We start from the raw sequence: 22,708 nt of genomic DNA on the forward strand, positions 1-22,708 counted from the left end.
TTTGACTGAAAAATGATCCTTTGTTATCTTAGCTGCTGAGAATTTGAGGTGTCATTGTATCCACTCTAGCCTCTCCTGATCTTACTCAGAGTTCTTGAACTCCCTAAGGGGTCCAAGTAAAACTGGAGGACACTGGTCCATGATATAGAAGAGAATATTCCTGCGTTAGGAATAGAAAATTCAGGCCAGGCTTAGTGGTGCATGCTTGTAAATCCCAGTACTTGGAGGCTGAGTCTGGAGGATTGCAGGTTTGCTGAGGCCCTATGCAACTTAGTGAAATGCTGTTTCAAAATGAACAATAAAAAAATGAGGCTGAGCCAGGCGTGGTGGCCCATGCTTATAATTCCAGCATTCGGGAGGCTGAGACCAGAGGATCGCAGTTCACGGACAGCCTCAGCTACTTAGTAAGGCCCTCTGCAACTCTGTGAGACCCTGTTTCAAAAGAATAAAAATAAATAGGGCAGGGGGTGTAGCTCGGAGGTCAAATGTCCCTGGGTTCCATCCCCAGACCTGCAAAAAAAAAAAAAAAAAAAAAAAGGCTGAGGGTATAGCTCAGAGGTAGAATGCCCCTGGTGCTGCAGGGGGAAAAGAAAAAAAGAAAAAGAAAAAAAATGGAATAGAAAATTCCATGCCTGGGCAGTTTTATTTATTTGCCCCACCCCCTTTGTATGATACTGGGGATAGAACCCAGAGGCTTTCTACCTCTGGGCTACACTCCTGACCTATTTTATGTTTTATTTGGAAACAAGGTCTCATTAAGTTGCTGAGACTATCACTAAGTAGCTGAGGCTGGCTTCGAACCTGCTCCATCCTCCTATCTCAGCCTCCCAAGTGTAAGGATTACAAGTGTGAGCCACCATGCCCGGCTATTTGCTCTCCCTTTACAACCTATTTATCATGTTTCAAGGAAGAGTAAAATTTTGAAAAGGTACACATTTTTCACTCATTTGGAATCCTTTTTTTCCGAAGGTCTGGGGATGGAACCCAGAGGCATTTGACCTCCAAGCTACACCCTCTGCCCAATTTTTTTTTAATCCTTTATTTTGAAACAGGGTCTCACTGAGTTGCGGAGGGGCTAAGTAGCTGAGGCTGTCGGTGAACCGTGATCCTCCAGTCTCAGCTTCCAGAAAGCTGGGATTACAAGTGTGCACCACCACGCCCAGCTGGAATCTTAATTATGTAAAAATTGGGATTATCAGAACAGATACCTTGACACACAATTTAGGAACACAGTTCTCTAGAGAACCCAGAAAACTTAATCAGATATGCAACTAAGAATCACCACTTCTCCTTTGCAAATGTCCCAAGATGAGGTAGTGTGGTGTAGAACACAGAAATAGTGTGGGATTTGAAACCAGATAGACTAGATTCTATTAGTCCATTTATTTTACCTTGAAAAAGTAGGTTAGCTTTTCCCAAGAAGTAACTTACTACAAAAACACAGCAATTACTATCCAAGCTCTATGTGTTATTAAATGTTCCTTTCACAGTCCCACCCGAGGGATCTTTAGGAACCTAATGTTATTAAGAGTTTTTCAGGGCCTGGTGGCACACGCCTGTAGCTTGTAATCCCTGCACTTGGGAGGCTGAGACAGGAGGATCACACAGGTTCGAAACCAGCCTCAGCTACTTCGTGAGGCTCTCAGCAACTTAGTGAGACCCTATTTCCAAATAAAATAGAAAATAGGTCTGGGAGTATAGACCGGAGGTAGAAAGCCCCTGGGTTCCAACCTCAGTACCACAAAAAATACATTAAAAAAAAGTTTTTCAGGTGTAATCCCAGCATTTGGGAGGCTGAGACAGTAGGATCATGGTTCATGGACAGCTTCAGCTACTTAGTGAGGCCCTTTGCAACTTAGTGAGACCCTGTTTCAATATAAAGGCTAAAAAATAGGGCTGGGAATGTATTGGAGGTAGATTGTCCTGGGTTCCATCTCCAGTACTGAAAAAAAAAAAAAAAAGGTGTTTCTCAGGACTGTACATGAACCTGCACACATTTTATACCTGAAGACCCAACTTACTTGGTTTAGTATTAGGACGGAACTTTCTCCCTACATTTCTTCATGGGGTCCAGCAGTGAAGGCTAGAAGGAGGCTTGCAGCCATTACAGATATTGGTCAGCAGGAGGGAAGCCTGTATACACAGAGCTTTCTAGCCTTGTAACCATTCCTGAGCACCTTGTGCCTTCTTCCCCTCCTTTCTCCCCACAGTGTACAAATACAGGTTACACACCCACACATGCCTCATTCTGAAAATAATTTTATTTTACAGTTGTTCAGGAAAGTTCCTGGAATGCTGTGACCAAGACATGATCACCACAGAACAAAAATGTAGATCCGATCGGTGAGCCCTCCAGGCGTCTCTCTTCTTCAGGTGGGGAGAACAGGCAGAGAATATCACGTGTGCTGTCTATGGGGCTGGGAAAGTAGAATAACTGTTGCCAGCAGTACAGGAGCTTAGTGCTTCGAGAGGTGGGGGGTTGCAGGTGTCACCAAAACTGTCGGATCCCAGGCTGCCAGTCAACTCATCTTGGACTGGCTCCTGGGCACTGTCTCAGTCTCATTCAAGGCGTATCCAGGTGACAGGAATGACAAGACTCTGAACTCTGCTGTTTATAGCCAGTTATCCTGACCTTTCAGTAAAAGGCAAGGAATTGGCCACTTAACACTGGCTCTGGAATTGACAGTTTTGACATTAGAAGTGAGGGAATTCCAAGTTTTAAGGGGTGTAATCTGAAAGTGAAAACTAAGTTTATAGAAGGCCAATGATACAGAGAACAAGTAGGACGTGAATCGTCAGAAGGTAGATGGCCGCCAGCAGTGGTATTCGTGTCCGGGAATGACAGAGCGACCGCAGGACCCGCTTCCATCCAGGACCGCTCCGGGTCTGAAAGAAAAACCTGAAAGTCAGAATTTCACCCCAGGGATATATCCTTGCCCTGTCCTCAGTAACCCTGCAGCTCCACATTTTCTACCAGGTCCCACCAGTCTTGCACACCCCCACCTGCTTGGTGGCCAGACTTCTGCATCCTCTGCTGAACTCTGTCCTCAACACAGGCAGCTGCCTGAGAGCAGCCGTGCCCGAGAGCACAGTCTTTTCTGTGCCCCTCCCTTCTTACCCTTTGACGGCTGCTGCCTGGAAGGTCCATCAGCACTGTCTGCTCCTGAGTGCCACAGGAACCGATGATGGGAGTCCGCACCGAGTCCCATTCACTGACCTCCAACCTGTATTGAGAAAAAGAGGCAAGGGTGGGTTCGCAGCATGGGGCTGGCCAGGGCAAGTTTTCCCATCTGCCCTGCCGTGTGAGGTGGCACAGAAGACTTGCAGCACAGTTTGCCACCACAGCCCTAGTCCCACGTGGTGCAGGTGACTCTAAGCACCGGGAGTCACCTGCCCCCTATGTGTGCACTGGGCTCAGGAGATCCTCAGACTTGGAGTTGGTGCTGACTTGCTGGTTGGGGCACAGCCAGCAAGCCGTGCAGCCAGAATTCAATATCCAGTTTGTCTTTGAACCCATGTTCTTTTCTTCTACCATACCACATAAAACTCATTAAATTTTCTTTTTCACTTATTAAAGGCCAATTGGCAAAAGCATCCAAGAAAAATTTCTGTGCATTTTCTCAGAATCAAACTGGCCTGGCCACCTCTACTGTTTTCTGCTTCATTTTTTGCTGATTTGCTTATTTATTTCACACTGGAACTTCTCCATGTAAGGAAGAAGCTGCCCTTACTCAATGGTCTCTGAGTAAAACAAGAACTGTGGGAAGTGCGTGTCTGGGAAGGGTGTGTGTGGTCAGGCATTTGCCTACAGGGATGCACTTTTTAGAGGAGGGGACAGGATGGAACTCTCCTCTATTCTGCAAGTTTCCTCCTCATGAAGATCTATTAGCCTAATACTTGTGGCTGCTCACTACAGGCCATACTCTTCTCCAGGAGAGAAGGAATACCTCTTTTCTTCTATGAGTCTGGAAAGAGACCCTAAGCACGTATAGCCTGCCTGCTTCCATCTCATGAGTCAGGCTAACCACAGAGTTCACCCTTTTTCTGTGTGCTCCTCTGGGTGATACGCTTCATGATCTGTTATTACAGAGGTCAGTAGTAGTAACTAGTACAACTCAGGGCAGGCTGAAGAAGATTGGGATATCTGTAGGTACTAGTGAGCTAATAGTACTAGGGATTGAACCCAGGGGCATTCTAATTTCCAGCTACATCTCCAGCCCTATTTTATTTATTTTATTTTTACAGTACTGGGGATGGAACCCACAGGCATTCTACCTCTGAGCTACATCCCCAGCCCTATTTTTTTTTTTTTTTCGGGTCTGGGGATGGAACCCAGGGGCATTTGACCTCCAAGCTACACCCCCTGCCTACTTTTTATTCTTTATTTTGAAACCGGGTCTCACTGAGTTGCAGAGGGCCTCACTAAGTAGCTGAGGCTGTCCGGGAACCGCGATCCTCCAGGTCTCAGCCTCCCGAATGCTGGGATTACAAGCGTGCGCCACCACGCCCAGACCCTATTTTTTAGTCTTTATTTTGAAACAGGGTCTCACTGAGTTGCAAAGAGCCTTACTAAGTAGCTGAGGCTGTCTGTAAACCATGATCCTCTGGTCTCAGCCTCCTGAATGCTGGAATTATAAGCATACGCCACATGCTTGGCATGGTGGTGCACACTTGTAATTTCAGCGCTTGGAAGGCTGAGACAGGAGGATCGCACAGATTCGAAGCCAGCCTCAGCTACTTAGTGAGGCTCTCAACAACTTAGTGAGACCCTGTTTTTCAAATACAGTATAAAATAGGTCTGGGAGTATAGCCCAGAGGTAGAAAAGCCCCTGGGTTCCACCCCCAGTACCACACACACACACAAAAAAAAAAACCCCACAAAAAACAAAAACAAAAAACAAGTGTGCGCTACCATGCCCAGCTTCATTCTTTATTTTGTAATAGGGTCTAAGTTGCAGAGGGCCTCACTAAGTAGCTGATGCTGGCCACAAACCTTCGATCCTTCTGTCTCAGCCTCCCAAGTACTGAGCTTACAAATATGAGCTACCACGCCCAGCTACTGGCTGCTCTTAAACTGCAAAGCCACTGAGTCCCATAAACTGAATACATGTGTGGTTCCTACCCATCATGATTACAATACCTGGCCTAGGTAGGTAGCACTTTACTTAGCTATCCCGATTTCCATTCTGCATCATGGCCAAAGAGGGAACTGTAAAGGGGCTGAGCTTGGATTATGCCGGCTCATCCACAGGCTCAGGAGTCAGCCTGCACAATGCAGTCTTCAGGTGGCTGAGGCCAGGTTAATTACAGGTGAGGGTGTTTAACCTCCCCATGGGCCAGGTTTCGCGGGTCTAAACAATTTTAAACAGCAAGTAGCAGAGAAGCATCCAGGAGCACAGGTCTAAAGCTTAGCAGAGACAGCGAGACACAACATAAGGCTGTGCTGTGCTCTCACGGAGCTACCCTCAAACCTGCATACCAAGACCCAGATGGGTGATGAAAATTAAGAAGCTGTGAATATGCTGAATGGGAAAGAAAGATATCTGAAAGATACCTCATCTCAGGGTTGCCACCCCTGCCACCTGCATGTTCCAAGAAGGTACTATATCACAAATACCATCCTCAGAGGGAAGAGACAACATACATAAGAGGTTTCTACAGACATAACAGAAGGGCCTGATTTAAATGTTTCTTTCCACATACAGGGACTTCTAGCAAAAAAAACAAACCAAACAACAAACAATCAAACAAAGAAACACCCAAAAAAACAATGGTAGCTACTCTATGCTGTTATGCACAGTGATTCTCTTGACTGGCGAGCTGGGAATAAGGGATGTGTAGTTCTGCCCTTCCCAATCACACTGTAGGCAAACTGCCCATAAGACACATAATTCACTGCAGTGCTGAGCCAGACAGCAAGAAGATTCTGCAAGGCTGCCCGAGACTGGGAGGCAAGTTCAGACTCAGGAAGTACATTTACCCGTAAGTTAAAAGTTACTTTCTTCCAAGAGTAGCTTTATAGAGTGATCTTTTCATTTCCTGTATGTTTTAATTTTTTTAAAAAAATTTTTAATTTAAGCTGGGCGTGGTGGCACACGCTTGTAATCTCAGTATTTGGAAGGCTGAGACAGGAGGATCACAGTTCGTGGTCAGTCTCAGCTACTTAGTGAGGCCCTCTGCAACTAGTGAGACCCTGTTTCAAAATAAAGAATAAAAAATAGGGCTGGGGGTGTAGCTCAGAGGTAGAATGCCCCTGGGTTCAAACCCCAGTACTGCAAAAAAAAAAAAAAAAAAAGATTTTAATTTAGATCTCAGATAGGGTAACTTCCGGGAAGATGGTGATCGAGAAAAGCCGGGCTTAAGAGCCCCACTAACAACCAATCTCCATTACCACAAAATCAGCGCCTTTCATAGCCAGAAAACACCATCACCAGAGAAACAAAAAAATCACCAGGCTCCAGAGAGAAAGCGGACTGAGAACAGAGCTCAGAGCCACAGAGGAGATACACCGGCCTCATGCCCGAGGACGCAGCAGCAGCGCCATACTGCCAGCGGCAGCAGCGCCATACTGCCGGCGGCAGCGGCGAATTCACCGGATGGCTACAGCAAGCCGAGGTGAGCCGCTGCGGAACAGCCAGGCGGGATTTTTCAGCGCAGGGAGCATCTAAAGCTCCCAGTGGCTGAGCTCAGCACACGCTGCAGGGACTCAGAGTGGAACTCAAAACCAAGAAGAAATAAGCCAGCCTCACGGCCGAGGGCGTAGCAGCGGCGCCATATTGCCACCGGCGGCAGCAGCAGCGAATTCACCAAGTCCAGTACAGCTACATCTGCGAACTCAAGAACAGTGAGTCGAATTGCGGGCCACAGAGGAGAAATCCCAGTACTGTACTCCCTGGGACTTGACCCAGTGGGGGAGTGGCGGTGGCAGAGATATCACACCATAGGAGAACGCCCACCCTGGCACCCCCCATAGTTTAAAGCAGCCTCTATCGACTCCCTGGGTCGGAGACTCTGTGATACAACCCAGTAAAGGAGTAGTGGGGTCTGAGATACTACAGACTCGAGATCCAGAACACCTTAAGTGAAGTCATAGTGACCAAAGGGAAGAACACAGAGAAGGCACAAACTTCCGAAATCATGGGAAAGAGGAATAACACTGGAGCAATGAATGCTCACAACCCCACAACATCAGAACCCGATAAAACAGAAAATCAGAGATTTCTAGAAGATCAAATCAGGAAAATAACTGTAGAAATAATAGAGGTGCTTCGAAAAGAACTCAGAGAGAGCCAAAAAGAGATAAAGGATGCAATTAATGAAGTAAAGGCCTCAATTCAAAGCACAAACAACCGATTAGACCACATGGAGAACAGAATCTCGCTCTTAGAAGATGATCATTCCAAAAATGAACGCATAGTTTCTAATCTAGAAAAAAATATCTGACAGCAGGAATCTGACATTGAAGAAATATGGGTCCATTTTAAGAGAGCTAACCTAAGAATAATTGGAATAGAGAAGGGAAAAGAAAGTGAAACCAAAGGGATCAACAATCTCTTCAAGGAAGTAATAGCAGAAAATTTTCCAGACATAGAGCAAGAGGTTGATACACAGATCCAGGAAACTTATAGAACTCCCTTTAGACAGGATCAGAGAAGAGGATCCCCACGCCACATAATTGTCAAAATGACCAATGTGGAAGCCAAGCAGAGAATCTTAAAGGCAACAAAAACAAAGGGCCAAGTGACATTCAGACGCAAGCCAATTAGAATCACTCCAGACTTCCCAAACCAAGTCATGAGAGCCAGAAGGGCTTGGAGTAACATATTCCAAACTCTGAAAGAAAACAACTTCCAGCCAAAAATTTCCTACCCAGCAAAACTTTCTATCAAATTAGATGGAGAAATAAGAAGCTTCCATGACAAACAGAAACTGAAGGAATTTTTGTCTTCAAAACCAGCACTAGAGCCGGGCGTGGTGGCGCACGCTTGTAATCCCCGCGCTTGGGAGGTGGAGACAGGAGGATCGCGCTGGTTCGAAGCCAGCTTTGCTGGCTTAAGAGACTCTGTTTCCACATAAAAATGTTAAAAAATAGGTCTGGGAGTGTAGCCCGTGGGAATGTATCCCGGAGGTAGAAGGGCTTCCAGGAACCCCAGTACCACCAAAAAAAAACAACAACAACAAAAAAAAAACCAGCACTAGAGAAAATACTCAAAGAGATTAACTACAAGGAAGAAATAGGTAACACACAAGATTTTCTATCCAACAGACAACTAAGATTGGTTATCTGTGGAGATTCATTATTTATGTTAGTCTTTTACCTATCTCTAAATTGTATTGTTTGCCTTTATTGTTGTTAATTTTTAGGATTTCTAGTTGGAATATTAATATACCTTCAGATATAGCATTTGGAAATATTTTATCCAATTCTATTAGTAACTTTTAGCTCTGTTTACATTGTCTTTGGATATACAATATTTTTTTATTTTTTAGGGAGTTTGTATACTCTTCTGTTGCCTGTGCCATAGAAATCATATCCAAGAAATCACTGCCAATTTCAGTGTTGTGAGGTTTTATGACCCAGATTTTCTTCTAAAAGTTTATAGTCTTAAGATTTATATTTAGGTCTTTTATCTATTTTGAGTTAATACTTGTATACGGGATTAGGTAAGGGTCCAATTTTATTCTTTTCCATGTAATTATTATTTTTCAACAATATTTAGTTAAAAGATTATTATTTCCACCACCAAATGTTCGTGGAAACCTTGTAAAAAATAACTTGACAATATAGGGAAGAATTTAGCTTAGGTTTGTATTTAACTCCAATGGTTTATATATCTGCCTTTAGAACAGTACTACACTGTTTCAATTATTGTAGCTTTATATGGTTTGAAATCAGAAAATATATATCTTCTAGCTTTATTCTTTTTCAAGATCGTTTTGGGTATCTAGAATCCATATTCCATATTAGGATAGATTTTTTTTCTGAAAAATAAATATATAAATATATGATAGTTTCACCTAAAAAAAATAGAAAAAAATATTCTCTGGCAAGAAAGAAAGCAAAAAGAAATATTGAAATGTTATCTTTAAGTCATCAAAAGCTTGGTATCAGACAAATGAAACTGTTATGTGAGATTATCATTTTTAATTTTGGATAAATTGCTATAATACTAGATGTCAACCACTAAGCCAAGCATGGGAAGGAGGGATGGGGAGAGAATGGGGTGGGGATCGGGTGGGGGCAGACTGGGTGATGTGTGCATGTATGTCTACAAAAGTTTGTATTCCACTATGATGTATGAATACAGTGCACCAAAAAAAAAAAAAAAAAAAAAGATCTCAGATAGGAAGCTGGGTGTGGTGGTGCACGCTTGTAATCCCAGCGATTTCAAACCATATAAAGCTACAATAATTGAAACAGTGTAGTACTATTCTAAAGGCAGATATATAAACCATTGGAGTTAAATAAAAGCCTAGAGCTAAATTCTTCCCTATATTGTCAGGCGATTGGGAGCCTGAGACAGGTGGATCGCACAGGTTTGAAGCCAGGCTCAGCTACTTAGATCTCAGATAGGAAATGGGGGTATCATTTATTTAGCCCTCTAGAAAAACCATTATCTACCTCATTCAGTTATTGTTGAGATGAAAGAAGGTGTTTTTTATTCTTATTTTATATCATAAGAATGGTAGGTACTATTGCTGTTATTATTATTATTATTCTCTAAGAACTGTTTTGGAAGGTCTGGCCTTCCTAGACTCTAAAAGTAATGTCCTTTTTGGTGATGACCACGACTCTAAACTCAGGCAGCACCATGTCATGGTGAGAGTAGGATCTTTATGAATCCTAAGCCCGGTGAGGGAAATGCACATGAGTTCAGGTGGAAAAGATAAGTGGACAGAGGCTTCTCCCTCCTCCCTTACCGCCGGATCTGCTCCTCAGCTGCAGAGAGGGCATCCTCAGCAGCGATTCTTTGGTCTCGCTCTTCTTCCAGTAGCTTTCTTAATTTCTTCACTTCCTGTTTAGTGTTGACCAGTTGCTGCTGGGCTTCTAAGATGCTTCAGGATCAAAGAAAAACAAACAGCATCACTAGAGGGAGAACAAAGTGGCTAATACCAGTATTTGCTAATTTATGAAGCAGGAATGTTTATAGAAGCTTCTCTGAACACACATAGAACTCTTTTTTTTTTTTTTTGCGGGTCGGGGAATGGAAGCCAGGGACATTTGACCTCTAAACTACACCTCCTGCCCTATTTTTTTTTTTATTCTTTATTTTGAAACAGGGTCTCATTAAGTTACCTCCGGGCTACACTCCCATACCTATTTTATATTTTTATTTGGAAACAGGGTCTCCTAAGCCAGTGCGTGCGGCTGGCTTTGAACCTGCGCGATCCTCCTGTCTCTGCCTCCCAAGCGCGGGGATTACAAGTGTGTGCCACCACACCCGGCAATATCTTTCATTTTTAATGCCACAGTGTTTGATACTGGGTGGGTTGTGTTTGTGATATGTTGCTGTTTTTGATTTCTAAGTCCTTCACACACAATTTGTTAGATATTATTGTTCTTACTTAATCCTTAAATCACTTTTGTGAAGCCAATAAGATAAGAAGGCACATGACATCTATGGTAGACTCAGCCCTGAGACAGCAGGATGACAGGTTTGAAGCCAGCCTCAGCAACTTAGCAAGACTCGGCTTCCACATAAAAAAATAAAATAGGGATGGGGTATAGCTCAGAGGTAGAATGCCCCTGAATTCAATCCCAGCACAAGCACCAAAAACAAAAAAAAAAAAAAAAAAAAAAAAGACACGATACACAATAGACTCCAGTACAATCCCAACTCCTGGCCAGTTTCTGGGGGAGAGTCCCACTTCCCTACCTTTGCTGTGGTTCCCGCACTTCCTCAGCATCACTCTTTATGTCCACCTCATTCATTTCTGGGGGAGCTCCTTGAGCAACGGGTGCATTTAGTGGTCCCTAGAAGAAAAATAAGCTTAATAATTCAGTGATGAAAGCTCTTTTGAAATCCTCCTAGAGTCCAGGTTTAGAAGTGAGAGTCCTCTCCTCTGTTAGATTAGTGACCTCCCCATAGCTCTTGCTTCCAATGGCTTTTCCTTCATAGTCTCATTCTTGACCTTTTCCTCTTACAGGTTTAAACCTCACCATGAAAGTCTGCTTTCACATGTGGGGCTCATGGGTTTTCCAGGTGCGACTCTGACCCTTCTTTGGCGTGAGCACTACTCCCAAGCCCGCTCCTGCCGCCTGTCCAATGTAACTCATATTCATTCTCAGTCTCCTCCAACGCTGGCGCTGCGCTCCTCTCCATCGCCTCCACAGTTCTGCCTGCTTTGTCTGTCAGGTCCAAATCCTCCTACAGTACTCTCATTTCTTGAAGTGAGATCCACACTCTTAGATTCAGAGTTCCAAAGGGCTGTCATCACTATTTCCCACTCATGTTTTGATTTTTCTCCCACCAAATCACTGATGTTTTTCTTCTAATCCTTTTATTCTACAGCCTTTCTTACGTTTCCCCCATCGTTATAATCCTCTCCTCTTCCACCCTACTTCCTCCATCACATGTAATTGCAGGAGCCTCTTCAGTGCGGCTCTGTATGCTGTACCACTCGCCCTCCATTTCCTACACGCCTCTCGGCCTCCCGACTCACCGCCTGCAGTTCTTGCACCTTCTTCTCCAAAACTGCACAGTGGTTAAAAAGGTCACTGTAGTGCTGCTGGTTCTCACGGAGACTCTGGTTGGTGTTGCGCAGCTGAATGGAGAGGGTGTTTTTCTCTTCAAGGAGCTGGGAGAACTGAAACAGAGGTGAGGATGAGGATAAGCGCCCTCACACAGAACTGTTTCAGGGTAAGCAGTGCTTAGGCTGATGGCCCTGGGTCTCCAGGATCTAATTTATGAATGTAAGATCTTAGAATAAGTAATACTTTGAGCTCCCCTCACAGTGAGAAGATGCTGAATTGTTTCAACCAAGAAAGGAAACTAATCAGGAAGAGTATCTAAACTTTGTTTTGTTTTTCAAATGGTGCTTAGTACATTAACTGAAAAACCACAAAGCAGAAACCCGTAAGTATGTTTAATAGGACAGACTATTCTAGAAATGTAAGAGGAGGGCAGGAGCTTGGGTCCAAGTTTAAGTTACTAACAAATAATAATCCTGAGTTCAATACAGCTGGAGAAAAAGAGCTGTCACCTAAGAATTTGCACTATTACTGGGCATATTCTTTAATGTCACAAAGAGTTAGTTACTAAGACAATAGAATAAGAAATTACAGTATGTGTTAGGAAGGAAAACAGAATACACCCTAACAAGCCTATGTATAGGTGAGAAACTGTAATAGAGGCATAGAGACTCAAAGCAGGACTCCCTTCTGTGCATGAGAAATAGGTGACCGTTCAGTCTTTCCTTGAACATGTTCAGTGCCAGAGTACACACTTCCCAAAAAGCAACCCAGGCCAGTTTTTTACTATGGCTTTTTTACTCATACTGTGTGGATTTCTCCAAAACATTCCCAGACTCTGTAAGGGCACAGAAAAGAAAATGGCCCTGTGTCCAGTGCTTTGGAACAAGCAATCCAAGATCTGAGAAAGGTAGAAGTTTCAATAACCTAAATTACGCTACAGCTGGGAGACTATGATGAATCAGCTTTTACTTAGCTTCTTGCCTCCAGTCATGGTAAAAAGACACTGAATGCCAGTGAACAGGGAACACTTACCTTGCTGTTCAACTGCTGGAATCTTAATTCCTTCTGGTGAATTTCCTTTAAGCTATCATTGAGCTGGGTCCTGAGAAGTTCTGTCTCATAAACTAGGTTTTGTGATCCATCTAGGGAAGCTGATGTCTCTGGGAATGCCTGCCAGAATACAAACACTGATGAAAGTCTTTCCTAAGATTGCTCATGCCTAACAATCTTGTCTATCCCATAGGAAGTCATAGATGGCTTGCCTACTAGTGGCAGATGGGTACTTGTAGGAATCTGATTCTTTCTGGAAGTGGTCATTTCAATCAACAATGGAATTCCTCACCTGTCTTTGGTACTGTGCTTGGAGAGTTTGAGTCTGGGAAGAAGACCTTAATTCTCTCATCAGATTCTGCATATGACTGAGCTGCTGATCTTTATCTGAGATAGCCATAAGGCACTGCTCCTTTATTCTTCTCTCATGTATTTCCCAGGAACTCTTCTCCATTCTACAAAAAGTATAAAATAAGAAAAGGTTTAAAAAAAGTTTGTGTGGATAATACTTGTGAATAATCCCATATCCAAAGTCTAGTTATGAGCTCTTAAAGATGTAATAAAGAAAATACAAGTTGGGCGTAGTGGCGCACGCTTGTAATCCCATCATTCAGGAGGCTGAGACTGGAAGATTGCGGTTCACAGACAGTCTCAGCTACTTATGAGGCCTTCTGCAATTTAGTGAGACCCTGTTTCAAATCAAAGAATAAAAAATAGGCAGGGGGTATAGCTCGGAGGTTGAATGCCCCTGAGTTCCATCCTCAGACGCGCAAAAAAAAAAAAAAAAAGAAAATACATAATCAAAGTAATCAAAGGAAATTTAAATTATAAACAGAACCATGTGGCAAGATGATGATGTAAAACTAAAAAGAGCTTCTGATTGGCAGGACTGAATTCACAGAAATGTTGGCTATTGGTCTAGAACCTAAATAATGGATTTCCAGAATGGAAAAAGCATTCCAAGTTCAGGAAAAAAATGAGCAAAAAGTACAAGTATGAATTTACTGAGTGAATTTTAGAATTGTTGTAGGAGCCGGGCATGGTGGTGCATGCCTGTAATTCCAGCATTTGGGAGGCGGAGATAGGAGTATCGAGGTTCCTGGGCCATCCTCAGCTACTTAGTGAGGCCCTTTGCAACTCAGTGAGACCCTGTTTCAAAATAAAGAATAAAAAATAGGGCTAGAGCTGCCTCTCAGAGGTAGAAAGACCCTGGGTTCCATCCCCAGTACTGCAAAAAAAAAAAAAAAAAAATTGTTGTAGGAAATAATGTAAAAAGTAGATGAGGATGGAGAAGAACAAGGTCAGACCGTATATGGTAAAGAAAACACTGTAGTCAGCACAGTGCAGTGGTAACATGAGAATGCAGCATGGATTCTGAAGGATGTGGGATCAAATGCTGGCTCTATAATAAAGGTGTAGGCCTTGAATAAAAGTGACTTATCTCTCTGAACTGATCATTAAAATAAGAAAAAACTATCTACTTTTTAGGATTGTGTGAGGATTAAATGTGATACTCTATGTAACACACCAAGCACAGACTCTGGCACATAGTAAACAATACATTTTAGCTGCTGTTGGCTGGGCGTGGTGGCTCACACTTGTAATCCCAGAATTTGGGAGGCTGAGACAGGAGGATCGCAGTTCATGGACATCCTCGGCTACTTAGTGAGGCCCTCTGCAATTTAGTGAGACCCTGTTTTAAAATAAAAAAAAATAGGGCAGGGGGTGTAGTTTGGAGGTCGAATGCTCCTGGGTTCCATCCCTAGTACTGCAATAAATAAATAAATAAATAAATAAATAAATAAATAAAAAAAATAAAAATATTAGCTGCTGTTATTTCTACTTATTCCCAGAATTTGGCCAAGAGCGAGGCTTCTACTTGACCCCAGCTATTTTCCTTTAATGCATGTACAAATAGCCTTTCTGCTATTATTCTTTATTCCTATTTCTCCATATATTTTGCCCAGAGAAAACCCACTATGATTGCAATTCAAATTTCGACAGCACTTCTTCATAGAAATTATTTTCCCCAATAATACAAGGCATCTAACTTTTGTATGACATCTAACTTTTCTTTCTCTCTAGAAATAAGATAAAATGAGCCCTTCTTTTCTAACTGTTAACTGTTATGAAATAATTTTGCTTCACTATGAGGTGGCTTTGATTAGAGACACATTTTTTTTTCAAGTGAGCAGAATTAAGCCGGGCGTGGTGGTGCACACTTGTAATCCCAGCACTTGGGAGGCTGAGACTGGAGGATCGTGGTTCAGGATTGGAGCCTGCCGAGGGGTTAGGCCGGTGCTGGGGCCAGCGAGGTCGGCATCGGAGCCTGCCGTGAGGCAAGGCCACTACTGGGGCCTCCGAGGCTGGGATCGGAGCCTAACAAGGGGTTAGGCCGATGCCGGGGCCAGCAGCCAGCATCGGAGCCTGCCGTGAGGCAAGGCCGGTGCTGGGGACTCCGAGGCCGGGATAGGAGCCTGCCGAGGGGTTAGGCTGGTGTCGGGGCCAGTGAGGGCGTCATTGGAGCCTGTAGTGAGGCAAGGCCGGTGCTGGGGCCTCCGAGGCCGGGATCGGAGCCTGCCGAGGGGTTAGGCTGGTGCTGGGCCAGCGAGGCTGGGATCGGAGCCTGCTGTGAGGCTAGGCCACTACTGGGGCCTCTGAGACCGGGATCAGAGCCAGCTGAGGGGTTAGGCTGGTGTCGGGGCCAGCGAGACCAGAATCGGGGCCTCCCATGAGGCAAGGCTGCTGCTTGAGCCAGCGAGGTCTGGATCAGTCCACTGGGTAGTCAGGCCACTACAGGGGCCATCAAGAGTGGGATCGGTACTTGCAATGTGGCATGCACAGAGAAAAATCACAGAAAATAAAAATCAGATGCTTCCCCTAATCAGCAAAAACTAGGAGGAAAGGGGCAACAGGAAGAGGCTGAGCTATAGAAAGGGCCCTATAGTGAAGCAACTAAGGTGACCAATCAGAGGGTATGGAATAGGGGAGGATGGAGCCTCTTTAAAAAGCAGGAGGTACATAAACAAATGTATCAAAGTTAATCACCAAACAAGCATGGGATTGAGGGAGGGGGAGGAAATGGGATGGGGGCTGGATGAGGGCTAATTGGATGATGTGTGCTTCAAGTCTTGTATTCCAATGTGATATATGATTAAAATGCACCAATTTAAATAAAAATGAGCAGAATTAAGCCAGGTGTGGTGGTGCACGCTTGTAATCCCAGCATTTGGGAGGCTGAGACTGGAGGATTGTGGTTTGCGGCCAGCCTCAGCTACTTAGTGAGGCCCTTCACAACTCAGTGAGACCCTGTTTCAAAATAAAGAATAAAAAATTGGGCAGGGGGTGTAACTCAGCAGTCAAATGCCCCGCAAAAAAAAAAAAAAAAAAAAAAAAAAAAAAAAAAAAAAAAGGTCAAATGGGCAGAATTAAGACGTAGAAACTAAAAGTAAATTTCATAACAAGGCCACAAAATGTTTCTAAAATACTTTTACTGAAATATTAGTCTGTGAAAAGTGAGAAAGAGGGAGACACCTAGGATGAGAGTGTATGAGAAAGACTACAATCTTCCATAAAAAGCTTTAGCTCCCATTTTTTCTTCTCGAAAGGTAAACAGGTGGTTAGGTGTGGAATGAGGTCATCAGTGGGGAATGGTGGCTAAAAGGCCAACCAGATGACCCCACGCAAGTCAGTCATGTGTAGATGGCCTCACAGGTCACTTACTCTTTTTCATTTGAGTGCAAAGGAACCAGCGCAGAATAAGCAAATTAGGAGCTACAAGTAGAGGTGAAAGACTGTGGTGGAAATGCAGCTTCTCCTGATAAACCAAACCCTAAGAAAAGCGTAAACTAGATGTTCCAGCTTCTTCAGGCTTGGATAGCTCATTTCCCCCATGTACTGTAAGTGTAAATGGCCAGGAGAATTAAAGCTATTCAGCTAACGAGACTGAGCCTCAAGCCTCCTTCCCTCTGTCCCATCCCCCTTCAATATTCTACAATCTCTCCTCATTTTCATGAACAGTGGTATAGCTAGATCATATGGTGATTTGAGGAACCACCATACTGGTCTCCATAGTGGTTGTATTACACAGTTCCACCTAGAGTCTATAAGTGTTCCTATTTCCCCACATACTCGCCAGCAGTTTTGTTTGTATTCCTCATAAGTGCCATCTACTTTTTGTTGTTGTTGTTTTGTGGTACTGGGGGTGGAAACCAGAGGCTTTCTACCTCTGGGCTACACTCCCAGACCTATTTTATACTTTATTTGGAAACAAGGTCTCACTAAGTTGCTGAGAGCCTCACTAAGTAGCTGCGGCTGGCTTCGAACCTGTGTGATCCTCCTGTCTCAGCCTCCCAAGTGCTGGGATTACAAGTGTGAGCCACCACGCCAGGCAGTGCCATCTATTCTTTTTTTTTTTTTTTTTTTTTTTTGCAGGTCTGGGGATGGAACCAGGGGTATTAGAACTCCAAGTTACACCACCTCCTGTCCTATCTGTCCTATTTTTTTTTATGCTTTATTTTGAAATCGGGTCTCACTGAGTTGCAGAGGGCCACACTAAGTAGCTGAGGCTGTCCGCGAACCACAATCCTCTGGTCTTAGCCTCTCTAACTGGGATTACAAGTGTGTGCCATCACGTCCGGCTTCAATTTTTTTTTTTTTTTTTTTTTTGCGGGTCTGGAGATGAAACCCAGGGGTGTTTGACCTCAAAGCCACACCCCCTGCCCTATTTTTTTTAATTCTTTATTTTAAAACAGGGTCTCACTGAGTTGCAGAGGGCCTCACTAAGTGGCTGACGCTGGCGAACAGCCATCCTCCAGTCTCAGCCTCCTAATGCTGGTATTACAAGTGTGAGCCACCACTCCCGGCTCCTATCTAATTTTTTTTTGGTGGTACTGGGATTCCTGGAAACCCTTCTACTGCCTGGCTACACTCCCAGACCTATTTCTTTTCTATTTGGGAACAGGATCTCTTAAGCCAGCACGGCTGGCTTCGAACCTGTGCGATCCTCCTGTTTCCACCTCCCAAGCGCAGGGATTACAAGTGTGCACCACCACACTCAGCTTCTATCTATTCTTTATAAATTAAAAAAAAGGAAGGAAGGAAGGAAGGAAGGAAGGAAGGAAGGAAGGAAGGAAGGAAGACTGACCAACCAGATGGAAAACCTGATTCTGGACACTGCCCAGTGATAAGGATGTGCCCTTCCTTGACCACACCCATGCAGTGGCAGTGGAAACTGCGTGGAGAGCCTGGATTTTCACCACTACCCAGCAATAATGAGGTGCTCACCTCCATAACCTCAGCAGCATCATGGCAGCCATGTAGGGGGGTCTGCCCCAGCAATATCAGAATACTACCCTCTAGGGGTGTCACTACAGGCTGAGTGGGGTACCTGGACTTCACCCTCCATATGGTGATAAATTGCCAATGTTTCCCAATCCTCTGCTGATGTGCTATCAGTGGAGGCCTGCTAGAGCAGAATATTCAAATAAGATTGAGACTCATAATCTCTAAAATGTCCAGGATACAAGGGAAAGTCACTCATACAAAGAAGTGGGAAAATCATAACTTGAATGAGAAAAGGAAACCAATATATTACAACATTGAGGTGACACAGATGTTAGAATTGTGTGTGTGTATGTGTAGTACTGGGATTGAACCAAAGGGCATTCTACATTCCAGATACATCCTCCAACCCATTTTATTTTTATTTTGAAACAAGGTCTCACTACTTGCTGAGGCTGTCGTCAAACCTGTGATCCTCCCGTTTCAGCCTCTCAAGTACTGTGATTATAGGTGTGTGCCACCATACTGGCTTCAGGATTTTATTGCAACCATCAAGGAAATGCTTCAATAAGCAATTACTAACACACCAGAAAAAAATAGAAAAGCCTCAGCAAAGAAAAAGCTAAAAAGAAAAACCATACAGAAATCTTAGAACTAAAAAATACAATATCCAAAATAAAGAGCGAACTCAATGGGCTCAATAGCAGAATGGAGGCTAAGGAGGAAAGAATCAGAGGACTTGAAAGAACAATAGAAATCTGAATCTAAACAGTAAAAAGAAAACAATCCACAAATTGGATTTATTTTATTTTTTTATTTTTGGTGGTACTGGGGTGGAACCCAGAGGCTTTCTACCTCCGGGCTATACTCCCAGAACTATTTTATACTTTATTTGGAAAGAGGGTCTCACTAAGTTGCTGAGAGCCTCACTAAGTAGCTGAGGCTGGCTTCGAACCTGTGCGATCTTCCTGTCTCAGCCTCCCAACTGCTGGGATTACAAGCATGCGCGACCACGCCCGGCTTACAAATTGAATTTAATCAATTTAAATCCAATTAAATTGGAATAAAAACACCCAGTTGAGGAAGATGAAAAGATAAGCTGCAGACTGGGAAAAATATTTACAAACCAAATCTCTCAGGAAGACCTCTCATATCTAAAATATAAAACGCAAGCCAGGCGTGGTGGCACACACTTGTAATCCCCACACTTGTTATCCCCATGCTTGGGAGGCTGAGACAGTAGGATCACATGGGTTCGAAGCCAGCCCCAGCTACTTAGTGAGAAACTCAACAATTTAGTGAGACCCTGTTTCCAAATAAAATATTAAAAAGGTCTGGGAGTATAGCCCGGAGGTAGAAAGCCTCTGGGTTCCACCCCCACTACCACCAAAAATAAATAAATAAATAAATAAATAAATAAATAAATAAATAAAATATAAAACTCAAAAGTAAAAAATTAATGGCCTCATTAGAAAATGGACAAAAACCAACACACATTTCATCACAGAAGATATAGTATCAAGCACATCAAAAGATGTTCCACATCATTAGCATGATGCAAATTCAAAACACACCAGGCGTGGTGGCGCACGCTAGTAACCCCAGCATTTGGGAAGCTGAGACAGGGAGGATCACAGTTCAAAGACAGCCTCAGCTACTACTTAATAAGGCCTTTTGCAATTCAGTGAGACCCTGTTTCAAAATAAAGAATAAAACATAGGGCTGGGGGTGTAGCAGAGGTAGAAGGCCCTGGGTTCCATCCCCAGCACCACACACACACACACGTTACAGAATAATATTTATTAGTAAAAAGAATGAAATATTGATACATACAAAATTATGGATCTCAAGGGCACTATGATGCATGAAAAAGCCAATTTCAAGCAGTTACATACTGCATGATTCCAATTATAAAACAGTCTCAAAATGACAAAATTATAGGGATAGAGGTTAAGGAAGCAGGGGCGGGGAGAGGGCAGGGGATGTCACTATGAACCAGTAGTACTAGGGAAGTCTTTGTAGTGGTGCAGCAGTTCTCTTATATGGTTATGGCGGTGGTTACATGAATCGACATATGACAAAACTGCACAGGACCACACACACACATGCACAATATGTGCACATAAAATGGTGAAAGTCGAAGGAGACCTGTGAATGGTACCAGGTCAATTTCCTGGTTTTGATATTAGAGTTATGCAAGATGTTACCACAGGAGGAAACTGGGTGAAGGGTGCAGAGGTGCTCTCTGTTTTTTCAATTTTCTATAAATCTAAAACTATTTAAAAATTAAAAGTTTAAAGAAATGAAAAGGTCAAAATGCAGGGGAAATCATACCTGAGCTGATGCAGCTCGTGCTGCCAGGAGAGGTTTTCCTGCCTGAGCTGCTCCTGCATAAGCTGAAATGTGTTTGTCTTATCTTGATACTCCTGAAGCTGAGCCTTGAGCGGACGTAACTCAGTGACCTCTTGGTTAATCTGTAAATATTGCTGCTGCAGATTCTTCAATTCCTTCAGCTTTAACCAAAAGGAAAGTAAAAGGGTGATTCATCACATCTCATTCACCCAGCTATAAGTCATCAATAGTTCCCCTACTATCAAACACCACAACAGACTATCAGTACCTAACATCTATCTTTCATTCTCTTCTCTTCTCTTCTCTTCTCTTCTCTTCTCTTCTCTTCTCTTCTCTTCTCTCTCTCTCTCTCTCTCTCTCTCTCTCTCCCTCTCTCCCTCTCTCCCTCTCTCCCTCTCTCCCTCTCTCCCTCTCTCTCTCTCTCCTCCTCTTCCTTCTCTGTCTGTCTGTCTCTCTCGTATGTGTGTAGTACTAGGGGTTGAGCCCAAGTGCATTCTTGAGCTACATCCCCAGCCCTCTTTTACTTTTTGTTTTGAAACAGGGTCTCACTAGGTTGCTAAGAGTCTCGCTATTTGCTGAGGCTGTCCTCAACCCTGTAATCTTCCTGTCTCAGCCTCCCAAGTACTGGGACTACAGGTGTGCACCACCACAACCAACTAGTACCTAACATCTCTAAAATAGTGAAACAGAGGCAGCTAGGCTGGTGGGAATCAAGCTGCCATCAAGGCTGCAGGGCCTGACTGTTGTACTTCTCCACAGCGCTGCTCCTGAGGTCCTAAGTTGACTCTAGAGCTACGGCTCTGATAAGATTGACTTACAGTTTCATTGTGGGTGGCTATGCCCTAGAATAAGAACAGTAAAGATGGATTGGTTTTACATAGCCATATGCCCTGGTTAGGCTTCTAGACTTTCTTACATGGACAACTTCACCTTGAGCTAAAGAGGTGTGTGCCTCGTGAGTAAAAGCACTTAGACTCTGGACTTGGATAACCAACTACTTCTTGGATGTGTGACCCTATATCTGTTCCTCATACCCACTAAGGTTGAAATTCTCTCATCTAGTGATGGGGCTAATTATAGCACTTTTTTTTTTTTACAAGAATATAAGAATGAGAAAATTAATGCATTTCACACATAAAGATGATGATGGTGGTGATGATGATGACACAGATGATGGGCTTGCCTTTAGCAAATTGCCTATCTACATTCCAGGTATATTTTTAAATCCTTTATCCCCAATACTCATTAAAAGCTTGCTATTAAGAAACAATGCCGGAATAATCTAGGCAAAGAAAGGAGCTTTGAACATACACCTTTTTTTACCCACTCAGAAACAAGATTAACACTGGTACATGCACTTTTTTTTTTCTCTGTACTGGGGATGGAACCCAGGAGCATTCTATCTCCAGGCTACATCCCTAGCCCTGTTTATTATTATTTTTTAATTCTTTATTTTAAAACAGGGTCCCACTGAGTTGCAAGGGCCTCACTAAGTAGATGAGGCTGTCCTTGAACTGAGATCCTCCTCCCAAATGCTAGGATTACAAGTGTGTGCCACCATGCCCGGCTTGCACTTTTTTTTTTTTTTTTTAAGCATAAAACACAAGAAAAGGAAGGCAACAGAGAGGCCAGCAGTAACAAATTTTGGAAACTGAAAAGCAGATGAGTCAGTGGTAACTGACTCAGATCTGAGAAAGCTGAATCTTAAGCTGGCAGTAGGGAAACCAAGAGCTAACACAACCTACTCTGCAGAATCTTCAAAAGGCTCAGGAATTAACAACATCAGGTACCTCTGTAAAAATAGTGATGGAGTGGGAGGGAGGTGGGTGCCAAGATAAGGAGAATTAGATGAAAGCTGCTTGAGAAACAATTTCATCTCTAGATCCCCTCCTGAGTAGCCACTTTTGCTATTCCAAGTGTTAAGTACGATTTTACTCTCTGAGAAAGGTAAAGGAAGTCCCTCCAATTGCAAATAAAGATACTGCTTCAAAACAAAGATACTGTTCCAATACAAGAACATTAAATTCATGCTTTCTGACTGCTAACAGCAAGTCTTCTATTCAGTTTAGAGAATGCTGGTTTCCTTCTATACAGGAAATGAAAAGTCCTCTCTCAAATATCTGACCAAAACAGAAGGTCCTCACATTCAACTTGGGGCCTACCAACAACAAGCTCGACAAGGTCACCCTGTAATGAAAGTCACAGTGCCAACCGTTCCACCCACAGTACATATATATATCTCGGTCTGGGGGTGTAGCTCAGAGGTAGAAAGACTGAGTTCCATCCCCAGTACCACAAAAAATACAAAAGTAAAAGAGAATATTGGCC

At 43.4% G+C, this 22,708-nt stretch overlaps 1 protein-coding gene across 1 annotated transcript in view; it reads right to left on the reverse strand.

Annotated features, from left to right (window-relative positions):
- Window positions 1-2,751: 2,751 nt before the first annotated feature.
- Window positions 2,752-22,708, reverse strand: part of GOLGB1 (golgin B1) — a gene marked incomplete at its 3' end in the record, with an annotated part of 82,719 nt that continues 62,762 nt past the window's right edge. The window contains 8 exon segments of the mRNA XM_080696528.1: window positions 2,752-2,886; window positions 3,119-3,224; window positions 9,922-10,056; window positions 10,878-10,975; window positions 11,641-11,808; window positions 12,728-12,865; window positions 13,038-13,200; window positions 20,363-20,541. Of these exon segments, the coding sequence (XP_080552654.1) occupies window positions 2,752-2,886; window positions 3,119-3,224; window positions 9,922-10,056; window positions 10,878-10,975; window positions 11,641-11,808; window positions 12,728-12,865; window positions 13,038-13,200; window positions 20,363-20,541 (1,122 nt within the window).

The sequence above is a fragment of the Muscardinus avellanarius genome, assembly GCF_963383645.1.
Source record: "Muscardinus avellanarius genome assembly, chromosome: 5".
Lineage (NCBI taxonomy): Eukaryota > Metazoa > Chordata > Mammalia > Rodentia > Gliridae > Muscardinus > Muscardinus avellanarius.